Consider the following 12,782-nt stretch of genomic DNA (forward strand, 5'->3'; position numbering starts at 1 on the left):
TAGCGAATTAAAAACTAGCACAGAACAGCTTTCCGATTTAAAATTAATGCATTTTTGGCTTAGTTATGAGATTTTTAAACTTCGATTGGCATATAAAAATAATTGCTAAATTTATACCTATTTTTATATCTTTAAGGGTATTTTCATTGTTGTCAGACGCTTTCCAAATAGTGAATAGGTTATTTCCGACCCTGCAGATTTATTAATCTAATACAAACTAAATTAGGAGCGCTTTCCGATTTAAAATTAATGCATTTTTGGCTTAGCAATAAGATTTTTAAATTTCTATAGGCATATAAAAATAATTGCTAAATTTATACCTATTTTTATATCTTTAAGGGTATTTTCATTGTTGTCAGACGCTTTCCAAATAGTGAATAGGTTATTTCCGACCCTGCAGATTAATTAATCTAATACAAACTAAATTAGGAGCGCTTTCCGATTTAAAATTAATGCATTTTTGGCTTAGCAATAAGATTTTTAAATTTCTATAGGCATATACAAATAATTGCTAAATTTATACCTATTTTTATATCTTTAAGGGTATTTTCATTGTTGTCAGACGCTTTCCAAATAGTGAATAGGTTATTTCCGACCCTGCAGATTTATTAATCTAATACAAACTAAATTAGGAGCGCTTTCCGATTTAAAATTAATGCATTTTTGGCTTAGCAATACGATTTTTAAATTTCTATAGGCATATAAAAATAATTGCTAAATTTATACCTATTTGTATACCTTTTAGGGTAATTTCATTTTAGTCAGGAGCATGCTACACAGTGAAGGAGGCATTTCCGACCCTATATTTCATATATATTCTTGATCAGTATCAACAGGCGAATCTTTCTAGCCATCTCCGGCAGAAAAATAAAATTTTTGAAAATTTGCAATTTTCTGAAAAAAATCAAAGGGGTTACATCATTAAAATTTGCGAAAAACGCAATTTTTTTACATTTTAAACTGAGTACGCAGTTTTGTTAACGAATTAAAAACTAGCACAGAACAGCTTTCCGATTTAAAATTAATGCATTTTTGGCTTAGTTATGAGATTTTTAAACTTCGATTGGCATATAAAAATAATTGCTAAATTTATACCTATTTTTATATTTAAGGGTATTTTCATTGTTGTCAGACGCTTTCCAAATAGTGAATAGGTTATTTCCGACCCTGCAGATTTATTAATCTAATACAAACTAAATTAGGAGCGCTTTCCGATTTAAAATTAATGCATTTTTGGCTTAGCAATAAGATTTTTAAATTTCTATAGGCATATAAAAATAATTGCTAAATTTATACCTATTTTTATATCTTTAAGGGTATTTTCATTGTTGTCAGACGCTTTCCAAATAGTGAATAGGTTATTTCCGACCCTGCAGATTTATTAATCTAATACAAACTAAATTAGGAGCGCTTTCCGATTTAAAATTAATGCATTTTTGGCTTAGCAATACGATTTTTAAATTTCTATAGGCATATAAAAATAATTGCTAAATTTATACCTATTTTTATATCTTTAAGGGTATTTTCATTGTTGTCAGACGCTTTCCAAATAGTGAATAGGTTATTTCCGACCCTGCAGATTTATTAATCTAATACAAACTAAATTAGGAGCGCTTTCCGATTTAAAATTAATGCATTTGTGGCTTAGCAATACGATTTTTAAATTTCTATAGGCATATAAAAATAATTGCTAAATTTATACCTATTTGTATACCTTTTAGGGTAATTTCATTTTAGTCAGGAGCATGCTACACAGTGAAGGAGGCATTTCCGACCCTATATTTCATATATATTCTTGATCAGTATCAACAGGCAAATCTTTCTAGCCATCTCCGGCAGAAAAATAATATTTTTGGAAATTTGCAATTTTCTGAAAAAAATCAAAGGGGTTACATCATTAAAATTTGCGAAAAACGCAATTTTTTTACATTTTAAACTGAGTACGCAGTTTTGTTAACGAATTAAAAACTAGCACAGAACAGCTTTCCGATTTAAAATTAATGCATTTTTGGCTTAGTTATGAGATTTTTAAACTTCGATTGGCATATAAAAATAATTGCTAAATTTATACCTATTTTTATATCTTTAAGGGTATTTTCATTGTTGTCAGACGCTTTCCAAATAGTGAATAGGTTATTTCCGACCCTGCAGATTTATTAATCTAATACAAACTAAATTAGGAGCGCTTTCCGATTTAAAATTAATGCATTTTTGGCTTAGCAATAAGATTTTTAAATTTCTATAGGCATATAAAAATAATTGCTAAATTTATACCTATTTTTATATCTTTAAGGGTATTTTCATTGTTGTCAGACGCTTTCCAAATAGTGAATAGGTTATTTCCGACCCTGCAGATTTATTAATCTAATACAAACTAAATTAGGAGCGCTTTCCGATTTAAAATTAATGCATTTTTGGCTTAGCAATAAGATTTTTAAATTTCTATAGGCATATAAAAATAATTGCTAAATTTATACCTATTTTTATATCTTTAAGGGTATTTTCATTGTTGTCAGACGCTTTCCAAATAGTGAATAGGTTATTTCCGACCCTGCAGATTTATTAATCTAATACAAACTAAATTAGGAGCGCTTTCCGATTTAAAATTAATGCATTTTTGGCTTAGCAATACGATTTTTAAATTTCTATAGGCATATAAAAATAATTGCTAAATTTATACCTATTTGTATACCTTTTAGGGTAATTTCATTTTAGTCAGGAGCATGCTACACAGTGAAGGAGGCATTTCCGACCCTATATTTCATATATATTCTTGATCAGTATCAACAGGCAAATCTTTCTAGCCATCTCCGGCAGAAAAATAATATTTTTGGAAATTTGCAATTTTCTGAAAAAAATCAAAGGGGTTACATCATTAAAATTTGCGAAAAACGCAATTTTTTTACATTTTAAACTGAGTACGCAGTTTTGTTAGCGAATTAAAAACTAGCACAGAACAGCTTTCCGATTTAAAATTAATGCATTTTTGGCTTAGTTATGAGATTTTTAAACTTCGATTGGCATATAAAAATAATTGCTAAATTTATACCTATTTTTATATCTTTAAGGGTATTTTCATTGTTGTCAGACGCTTTCCAAATAGTGAATAGGTTATTTCCGACCCTGCAGATTTATTAATCTAATACAAACTAAATTAGAAGCGCTTTCCGATTTAAAATTAATGCATTTTTGGCTTAGCAATACGATTTTTAAATTTCTATAGGCATATAAAAATAATTGCTAAATTTATAACTATTTGTATACCTTTTAGGGTAATTTCATTTTAGTCAGGAGCATGCTACACAGTGAAGGAGGCATTTCCGACCCTATATTTCATATATATTCTTGATCAGTATCAACAGGCAAATCTTTCTAGCCATCTCCGGCAGAAAAATAATATTTTTGGAAATTTGCAATTTTCTGAAAAAAATCAAAGGGGTTACATCATTAAAATTTGCGAAAAACGCAATTTTTTTACATTTTAAACTGAGTACGCAGTTTTGTTAGCGAATTAAAAACTAGCACAGAACAGCTTTCCGATTTAAAATTAATGCATTTTTGGCTTAGTTATGAGATTTTTAAACTTCGATTGGCATATAAAAATAATTGCTAAATTTATACCTATTTTTATATCTTTAAGGGTATTTTCATTGTTGTCAGACGCTTTCCAAATAGTGAATAGGTTATTTCCGACCCTGCAGATTTATTAATCTAATACAAACTAAATTAGGAGCGCTTTCCGATTTAAAATTAATGCATTTTTGGCTTAGCAATAAGATTTTTAAATTTCTATAGGCATATAAAAATAATTGCTAAATTTATACCTATTTTTATATCTTTAAGGGTATTTTCATTGTTGTCAGACGCTTTCCAAATAGTGAATAGGTTATTTCCGACCCTGCAGATTAATTAATCTAATACAAACTAAATTAGGAGCGCTTTCCGATTTAAAATTAATGCATTTTTGGCTTAGCAATAAGATTTTTAAATTTCTATAGGCATATAAAAATAATTGCTAAATTTATACCTATTTTTATATCTTTAAGGGTATTTTCATTGTTGTCAGACGCTTTCCAAATAGTGAATAGGTTATTTCCGACCCTGCAGATTTATTAATCTAATACAAACTAAATTAGGAGCGCTTTCCGATTTAAAATTAATGCATTTTTGGCTTAGCAATACGATTTTTAAATTTCTATAGGCATATAAAAATAATTGCTAAATTTATACCTATTTGTATACCTTTTAGGGTAATTTCATTTTAGTCAGGAGCATGCTACACAGTGAAGGAGGCATTTCCGACCCTATATTTCATATATATTCTTGATCAGTATCAACAGGCGAATCTTTCTAGCCATCTCCGGCAGAAAAATAAAATTTTTGAAAATTTGCAATTTTCTGAAAAAAATCAAAGGGGTTACATCATTAAAATTTGCGAAAAACGCAATTTTTTTACATTTTAAACTGAGTACGCAGTTTTGTTAACGAATTAAAAACTAGCACAGAACAGCTTTCCGATTTAAAATTAATGCATTTTTGGCTTAGTTATGAGATTTTTAAACTTCGATTGGCATATAAAAATAATTGCTAAATTTATACCTATTTTTATATTTAAGGGTATTTTCATTGTTGTCAGACGCTTTCCAAATAGTGAATAGGTTATTTCCGACCCTGCAGATTTATTAATCTAATACAAACTAAATTAGGAGCGCTTTCCGATTTAAAATTAATGCATTTTTGGCTTAGCAATAAGATTTTTAAATTTCTATAGGCATATAAAAATAATTGCTAAATTTATACCTATTTTTATATCTTTAAGGGTATTTTCATTGTTGTCAGACGCTTTCCAAATAGTGAATAGGTTATTTCCGACCCTGCAGATTTATTAATCTAATACAAACTAAATTAGGAGCGCTTTCCGATTTAAAATTAATGCATTTTTGGCTTAGCAATACGATTTTTAAATTTCTATAGGCATATAAAAATAATTGCTAAATTTATACCTATTTTTATATCTTTAAGGGTATTTTTATTGTTGTCAGACGCTTTCCAAATAGTGAATAGGTTATTTCCGACCCTGCAGATTTATTAATCTAATACAAACTAAATTAGGAGCGCTTTCCGATTTAAAATTAATGCATTTGTGGCTTAGCAATACGATTTTTAAATTTCTATAGGCATATAAAAATAATTGCTAAATTTATACCTATTTGTATACCTTTTAGGGTAATTTCATTTTAGTCAGGAGCATGCTACACAGTGAAGGAGGCATTTCCGACCCTATATTTCATATATATTCTTGATCAGTATCAACAGGCAAATCTTTCTAGCCATCTCCGGCAGAAAAATAATATTTTTGGAAATTTGCAATTTTCTGAAAAAAATCAAAGGGGTTACATCATTAAAATTTGCGAAAAACGCAATTTTTTTACATTTTAAACTGAGTACGCAGTTTTGTTAACGAATTAAAAACTAGCACAGAACAGCTTTCCGATTTAAAATTAATGCATTTTTGGCTTAGTTATGAGATTTTTAAACTTCGATTGGCATATAAAAATAATTGCTAAATTTATACCTATTTTTATATCTTTAAGGGTATTTTCATTGTTGTCAGACGCTTTCCAAATAGTGAATAGGTTATTTCCGACCCTGCAGATTTATTAATCTAATACAAACTAAATTAGGAGCGCTTTCCGATTTAAAATTAATGCATTTTTGGCTTAGCAATAAGATTTTTAAATTTCTATAGGCATATAAAAATAATTGCTAAATTTATACCTATTTTTATATCTTTAAGGGTATTTTCATTGTTGTCAGACGCTTTCCAAATAGTGAATAGGTTATTTCCGACCCTGCAGATTTATTAATCTAATACAAACTAAATTAGGAGCGCTTTCCGATTTAAAATTAATGCATTTTTGGCTTAGCAATACGATTTTTAAATTTCTATAGGCATATAAAAATAATTGCTAAATTTATACCTATTTGTATACCTTTTAGGGTAATTTCATTTTAGTCAGGAGCATGCTACACAGTGAAGGAGGCATTTCCGACCCTATATTTCATATATATTCTTGATCAGTATCAACAGGCAAATCTTTCTAGCCATCTCCGGCAGAAAAATAATATTTTTGGAAATTTGCAATTTTCTGAAAAAAATCAAAGGGGTTACATCATTAAAATTTGCGAAAAACTCAATTTTTTTACATTTTAAACTGAGTACGCAGTTTTGTTAACGAATTAAAAACTAGCACAGAACAGCTTTCCGATTTAAAATTAATGCATTTTTGGCTTAGTTATGAGATTTTTAAACTTCGATTGGCATATAAAAATAATTGCTAAATTTATACCTATTTTTATATCTTTAAGGGTATTTTCATTGTTGTCAGACGCTTTCCAAATAGTGAATAGGTTATTTCCGACCCTGCAGATTTATTAATCTAATACAAACTAAATTAGGAGCGCTTTCCGATTTAAAATTAATGCATTTTTGGCTTAGCAATAAGATTTTTAAATTTCTATAGGCATATAAAAATAATTGCTAAATTTATACCTATTTTTATATCTTTAAGGGTATTTTCATTGTTGTCAGACGCTTTCCAAATAGTGAATAGGTTATTTCCGACCCTGCAGATTTATTAATCTAATACAAACTAAATTAGGAGCGCTTTCCGATTTAAAATTAATGCATTTTTGGCTTAGCAATACGATTTTTAAATTTCTATAGGCATATAAAAATAATTGCTAAATTTATACCTATTTGTATACCTTTTAGGGTAATTTCATTTTAGTCAGGAGCATGCTACACAGTGAAGGAGGCATTTCCGACCCTATATTTCATATATATTCTTGATCAGTATCAACAGGCGAATCTTTCTAGCCATCTCCGGCAGAAAAATAATATTTTTGGAAATTTGCAATTTTCTGAAAAAAATCAAAGGGGTTACATCATTAAAATTTGCGAAAAACGCAATTTTTTTACATTTTAAACTGAGTACGCAGTTTTGTTAGCGAATTAAAAACTAGCACAGAACAGCTTTCCGATTTAAAATTAATGCATTTTTGGCTTAGTTATGAGATTTTTAAACTTCGATTGGCATATAAAAATAATTGCTAAATTTATACCTATTTTTATATCTTTAAGGGTATTTTCATTGTTGTCAGACGCTTTCCAAATAGTGAATAGGTTATTTCCGACCCTGCAGATTTATTAATCTAATACAAACTAAATTAGAAGCGCTTTCCGATTTAAAATTAATGCATTTTTGGCTTAGCAATAAGATTTTTAAATTTCTATAGGCATATAAAAATAATTGCTAAATTTATACCTATTTTTATATCTTTAAGGGTATTTTCATTGTTGTCAGACGCTTTCCAAATAGTGAATAGGTTATTTCCGACCCTGCAGATTTATTAATCTAATACAAACTAAATTAGGAGCGCTTTCCGATTTAAAATTAATGCATTTTTGGCTTAGCAATAAGATTTTTAAATTTCTATAGGCATATAAAAATAATTGCTAAATTTATACCTATTTTTATATCTTTAAGGGTATTTTCATTGTTGTCAGACGCTTTCCAAATAGTGAATAGGTTATTTCCGACCCTGCAGATTTATTAATCTAATACAAACTAAATTAGGAGCGCTTTCCGATTTAAAATTAATGCATTTTTGGCTTAGCAATACGATTTTTAAATTTCTATAGGCATATAAAAATAATTGCTAAATTTATACCTATTTGTATACCTTTTAGGGTAATTTCATTTTAGTCAGGAGCATGCTACACAGTGAAGGAGGCATTTCCGACCCTATATTTCATATATATTCTTGATCAGTATCAACAGGCGAATCTTTCTAGCCATCTCCGGCAGAAAAATAATATTTTTGGAAATTTGCAATTTTCTGAAAAAAATCAAAGGGGTTACATCATTAAAATTTGCGAAAAACGCAATTTTTTTACATTTTAAACTGAGTACGCAGTTTTGTTAGCGAATTAAAAACTAGCACAGAACAGCTTTCCGATTTAAAATTAATGCATTTTTGGCTTAGTTATGAGATTTTTAAACTTCGATTGGCATATAAAAATAATTGCTAAATTTATACCTATTTTTATATCTTTAAGGGTATTTTCATTGTTGTCAGACGCTTTCCAAATAGTGAATAGGTTATTTCCGACCCTGCAGATTTATTAATCTAATACAAACTAAATTAGGAGCGCTTTCCGATTTAAAATTAATGCATTTTTGGCTTAGCAATACGATTTTTAAATTTCTATAGGCATATAAAAATAATTGCTAAATTTATACCTATTTGTATACCTTTTAGGGTAATTTCATTTTAGTCAGGAGCATGCTACACAGTGAAGGAGGCATTTCCGACCCTATATTTCATATATATTCTTGATCAGTATCAACAGGCGAATCTTTCTAGCCATCTCCGGCAGAAAAATAAAATTTTTGAAAATTTGCAATTTTCTGAAAAAAATCAAAGGGGTTACATCATTAAAATTTGCGAAAAACTCAATTTTTTTACATTTTAAACTGAGTACGCAGTTTTGTTAACGAATTAAAAACTAGCACAGAACAGCTTTCCGATTTAAAATTAATGCATTTTTGGCTTAGTTATGAGATTTTTAAACTTCGATTGGCATATAAAAATAATTGCTAAATTTATACCTATTTTTATATCTTTAAGGGTATTTTCATTGTTGTCAGACGCTTTCCAACTAGTGAATAGGTTATTTCCGACCCTGCAGATTTATTAATCTAATACAAACTAAATTAGGAGCGCTTTCCGATTTAAAATTAATGCATTTTTGGCTTAGCAATAAGATTTTTAAATTTCTATAGGCATATAAAAATAATTGCTAAATTTATACCTATTTGTATACCTTTTAGGGTAATTTCATTTTAGTCAGGAGCATGCTACACAGTGAAGGAGGCATTTCCGACCCTATATTTCATATATATTCTTGATCAGTATCAACAGGCGAATCTTTCTAGCCATCTCCGGCAGAAAAATAAAATTTTTGAAAATTTGCAATTTTCTGAAAAAAATCAAAGGGGTTACATCATTAAAATTTGCAAAAATTGGCAAAAAATTGAATTTCTTAAAATTTAAAACGAAGTATGCAGAGTTTTTAAGCGTATAAAAACTAACATAAGAGCGATTTCCGAATTAAATTAAATTAATTTTTGGCTTAGTTATATTTGTAAAACTACGATTTACCCAAAAAATTCTCATTTATAAAGGGCATAACATATTCAGCTTCTCGGGTTCATTCTTGTTTGTTTTGCTGTTTTTATCTATATTTATTTATGCTTTTATTAAAGTATTATTTATTAAACGATATTTTATAATATAATATAACATTTGATAAATCTCTTCATAGTTTTGTAAACGTAAAAATAACAATTCAAGGTAACAAGATAAAGCAAAGTTTTACCCATTCTCAAGGTCCACTCTAAAGCATCCTTCACCACAAATAACACTCGCACGAACACCGAAGTGTAGAGTGTAGCATTTGCCACAAATTGTATATGTAACTGTACCTGTACCTGTACCTGTACCTATACCTATCCCCGCTTGCCAACACTGTTTGAACGCCCCGTGCAACTAAACAAAACAAAATTCTATTTTCAAATTCTGTTTCTACCGATAAACGAAATAACAAAAATCGAAAACCAAACCACAAATCACAAAAACACGACCACACCACCGAATGAATCGTTGCGGATGTGCAGATCTTCACGCGAAGTCATCCTTGAAGGCGGTGACGGATCCTTGGAATGTTGAGTTTCCACCGGACGAGAATTTTGTGATTAAGCCTGTGAACGGAGTGTTTCACATTTATACGGATGAAGTAAGTAATTTATGGACTAAGCAATTCTTCGTTATTCGATATTTATTATGTATTATATATATAAAAAGTTAATTTTGAAACCCATTCTATTTAATTAACAATAACAAATAATAAATATGATTTAATTGCAGGAGGAGAAGAACGAGATCGTCTACGAATACCCGGATATGAGCCAGTTTGTGAATGACATGCAGGTCATGTGCAATATGATTGCCGATGGGCCACTGTAAGTACAAATCTACATTCTGCTTGTGCAATAAATCAAATATTAATTATTATTTCCATTTGCAGCAAGTCGTTCTGCTATCGTCGCCTGTGCTACCTGTCGTCCAAGTACCAGATGCATGTCCTCCTCAACGAGCTGCGGGAGCTGGCCGCCCAGAAGGCGGTGCCGCATCGCGATTTCTACAATACCCGCAAGGTGGATACCCACATCCATGCCGCCTCCTGCATGAACCAGAAGCATCTGCTGCGCTTCATCAAGAAGACGCTGAAGAACAATGCCAACGAGGTGGTGACCCACACCAACGGCCAGCCGATGACTCTGGCCCAGGTCTTCCAATCGATGAACCTGACCACCTACGACCTCACCGTGGACATGCTGGACGTGCATGCCGATCGGAATACGTTCCATCGCTTCGACAAGTTCAACTCCAAGTACAATCCGATTGGCGAGTCCCGGCTCCGTGAGGTGTTCCTCAAGACGGACAACTATCTGAATGGCAAGTACTTTGCCCAGATCATTAAGGTAACGTCTAATTAATTGCCTAAAATGATGTATTATTAATTCTTTATTTAACCCACAGGAGGTGGCGTTCGATCTGGAGGAGTCCAAGTATCAAAACGCCGAACTGCGCCTGTCCATCTATGGCAAGTCACCGGATGAGTGGAACAAGCTGGCCCGGTGGGCCATCGATAATGATGTCTATAGCTCGAATATCCGTTGGCTGATCCAGATACCGCGACTCTTCGATATCTTCAAGTCGAATAAGATGATGAAGTCATTCCAGGAGATCTTGAACAACATCTTCCTGCCGCTCTTCCAGGCGACAGCCCGACCCAGCAAGCATCCGGAGCTGCATCGCTTCCTGCAGTATGTGATTGGTTTCGATTCCGTCGATGATGAGTCCAAGCCGGAGAATCCGCTCTTCGACAACGATGTGTCCCGGCCGGAGGAGTGGACGTACGAGGAGAATCCTCCATATGCGTATTACATCTACTATATGTACGCCAACATGACGGTGTTGAATAAGTTTAGAAAGTGAGTATGGATGGAGGATATGGATGAGGATCTTTAATCTACCTGCTTTTGCTTTTACAGGGAACGCGGCATGAACACCTTTGTGCTGCGACCCCATTGCGGCGAGGCCGGACCCGTCCAGCATTTGGTCTGCGGCTACCTTATGGCGGAGAACATCTCGCATGGCCTGCTGCTCCGCAAGGTGCCCGTGCTGCAGTATCTGTACTATCTGACCCAGATTGGTATTGCCATGTCGCCGCTATCGAACAACTCGCTGTTCCTCAACTATCATCGAAATCCGCTACCCGAATATTTGGCCCGTGGACTCATCATCTCCCTATCCACGGACGATCCCCTGCAGTTTCACTTCACCAAGGTGGGTGCCCAAGTTTCCTTGCTTTCTTGATCTTCCTCCGTAATTAATATTGCTTTTTCTTGTATCCTTTTAGGAACCCCTAATGGAGGAGTACAGCATTGCGGCCCAGGTGTGGAAGCTCAGCTCCTGTGACATGTGCGAGCTGGCCAGGAATAGTGTGATGATGAGCGGCTTTCCTCATCCCGTGAGTTTTATCCTCTTTTATAGTAGGCTTAACAGGAACCTTTATCCTTTCCCCAACCAGATAAAGCAACAGTGGCTAGGGCCCGTCTACTATGAAGATGGAATCATGGGCAACGACATTACCCGCACCAATGTCCCCGAAATTCGGGTGGCCTACCGCTACGAGACCCTGCTAGATGAGCTGTCCAATATTTTCAAGGTGAACCAGACATGCGGCGCCGCCAGCGAGCCCTCCTAGGCAGCTGCTGCTGGATCCTGGCTTCCTGCGCTAACTACCAGCCTATATATGCGAAAATAGCTAAGGATTATACGGATATATACGCTAGTTATACAAATATATACATATATACATAATATATACTATAATTGTTTCTGTTCTAACCCAAAAACCAGAAAATGTAAACGCGGCAGACCAAAACGATACTTTAAATATATATACAATAAACTTGTGTACTGGAAAATTAAACGATTGTTTTTATTTATTCAGAGTATTATATTTTCAGGATAAAGGGATTGGTAGAAAACAGGTAAGTCAGTCCAAAAGATGCAGATTATACGGGAATTCTTATTACAAAAAAGAAAAAAAAAGTGCTGAGTCATTACCTACAGCAAACGGAGTCATTTTCCAAAAAAAAAAAAAAAAGTGCTGAGTCATTTTCCAAAAAAAAAAAAAAGTGCTGAGTCATTGTCTAAAAAAATAAAAGTGCTGAGTCATTGCCTACAACAAACAAAAACTTGTTGTACAACAACAATCTATCTACAACAACAACAACAACCTTGCCTTCCAAATTCCTTATAAATTTTACATTTTTCCATCTGAAGTACCAGGCGAACAGAAAGCAGCAGCAAGCAAATTCGTCGATTTCATCGATCTGGCAACGCTCGGATTCTCGATCGTCATCGCAAAGGTTGCCAGATCGATGAAATCACAGTCACCTGCTGCTGCTTTCTGTTCGCCTGGTACTTCAGATGGAAAAATGTAAAATTTATAAGGAATTTGGAAGGCAAGGTTGTTGTTGTTGTTGTAGATAGATTGTTGTTGTACAACAAGTTTTTGTTTGTTGTAGGCAATGACTCAGCACTTTTATTTTTTTTAGACAATGACTCAGCACTTTTTTTTT

At 32.5% G+C, this 12,782-nt stretch overlaps 1 protein-coding gene across 34 annotated transcripts in view; it reads left to right on the forward strand.

Annotated features, from left to right (window-relative positions):
- The window catches only part of AMPdeam (AMP deaminase), a 32,578-nt gene extending 20,451 nt beyond the window's left edge, over positions 1-12,127 (forward strand). For all 34 annotated transcript variants that reach the window (XM_020947035.2, XM_020947036.2, XM_086835616.1 and 31 more), the window contains 7 exons: positions 9,744-9,862; positions 9,994-10,088; positions 10,154-10,610; positions 10,669-11,123; positions 11,184-11,478; positions 11,552-11,662; positions 11,723-12,127. In XM_020947035.2, coding sequence (XP_020802694.1) covers positions 9,744-9,862; positions 9,994-10,088; positions 10,154-10,610; positions 10,669-11,123; positions 11,184-11,478; positions 11,552-11,662; positions 11,723-11,899 — 1,709 coding nt within the window. In that variant the 3' untranslated portion in view covers positions 11,900-12,127. The remainder of the gene's footprint in view (positions 1-9,743; positions 9,863-9,993; positions 10,089-10,153; positions 10,611-10,668; positions 11,124-11,183; positions 11,479-11,551; positions 11,663-11,722) is intronic.
- The last annotated feature ends 655 nt before the right edge of the window (positions 12,128-12,782 follow it).

This window comes from Drosophila serrata, unplaced genomic scaffold, assembly GCF_035046125.1.
Source record: "Drosophila serrata isolate PLE 108 unplaced genomic scaffold, ASM3504612v1 contig_276, whole genome shotgun sequence".
NCBI lineage: Eukaryota > Metazoa > Arthropoda > Insecta > Diptera > Drosophilidae > Drosophila > Drosophila serrata.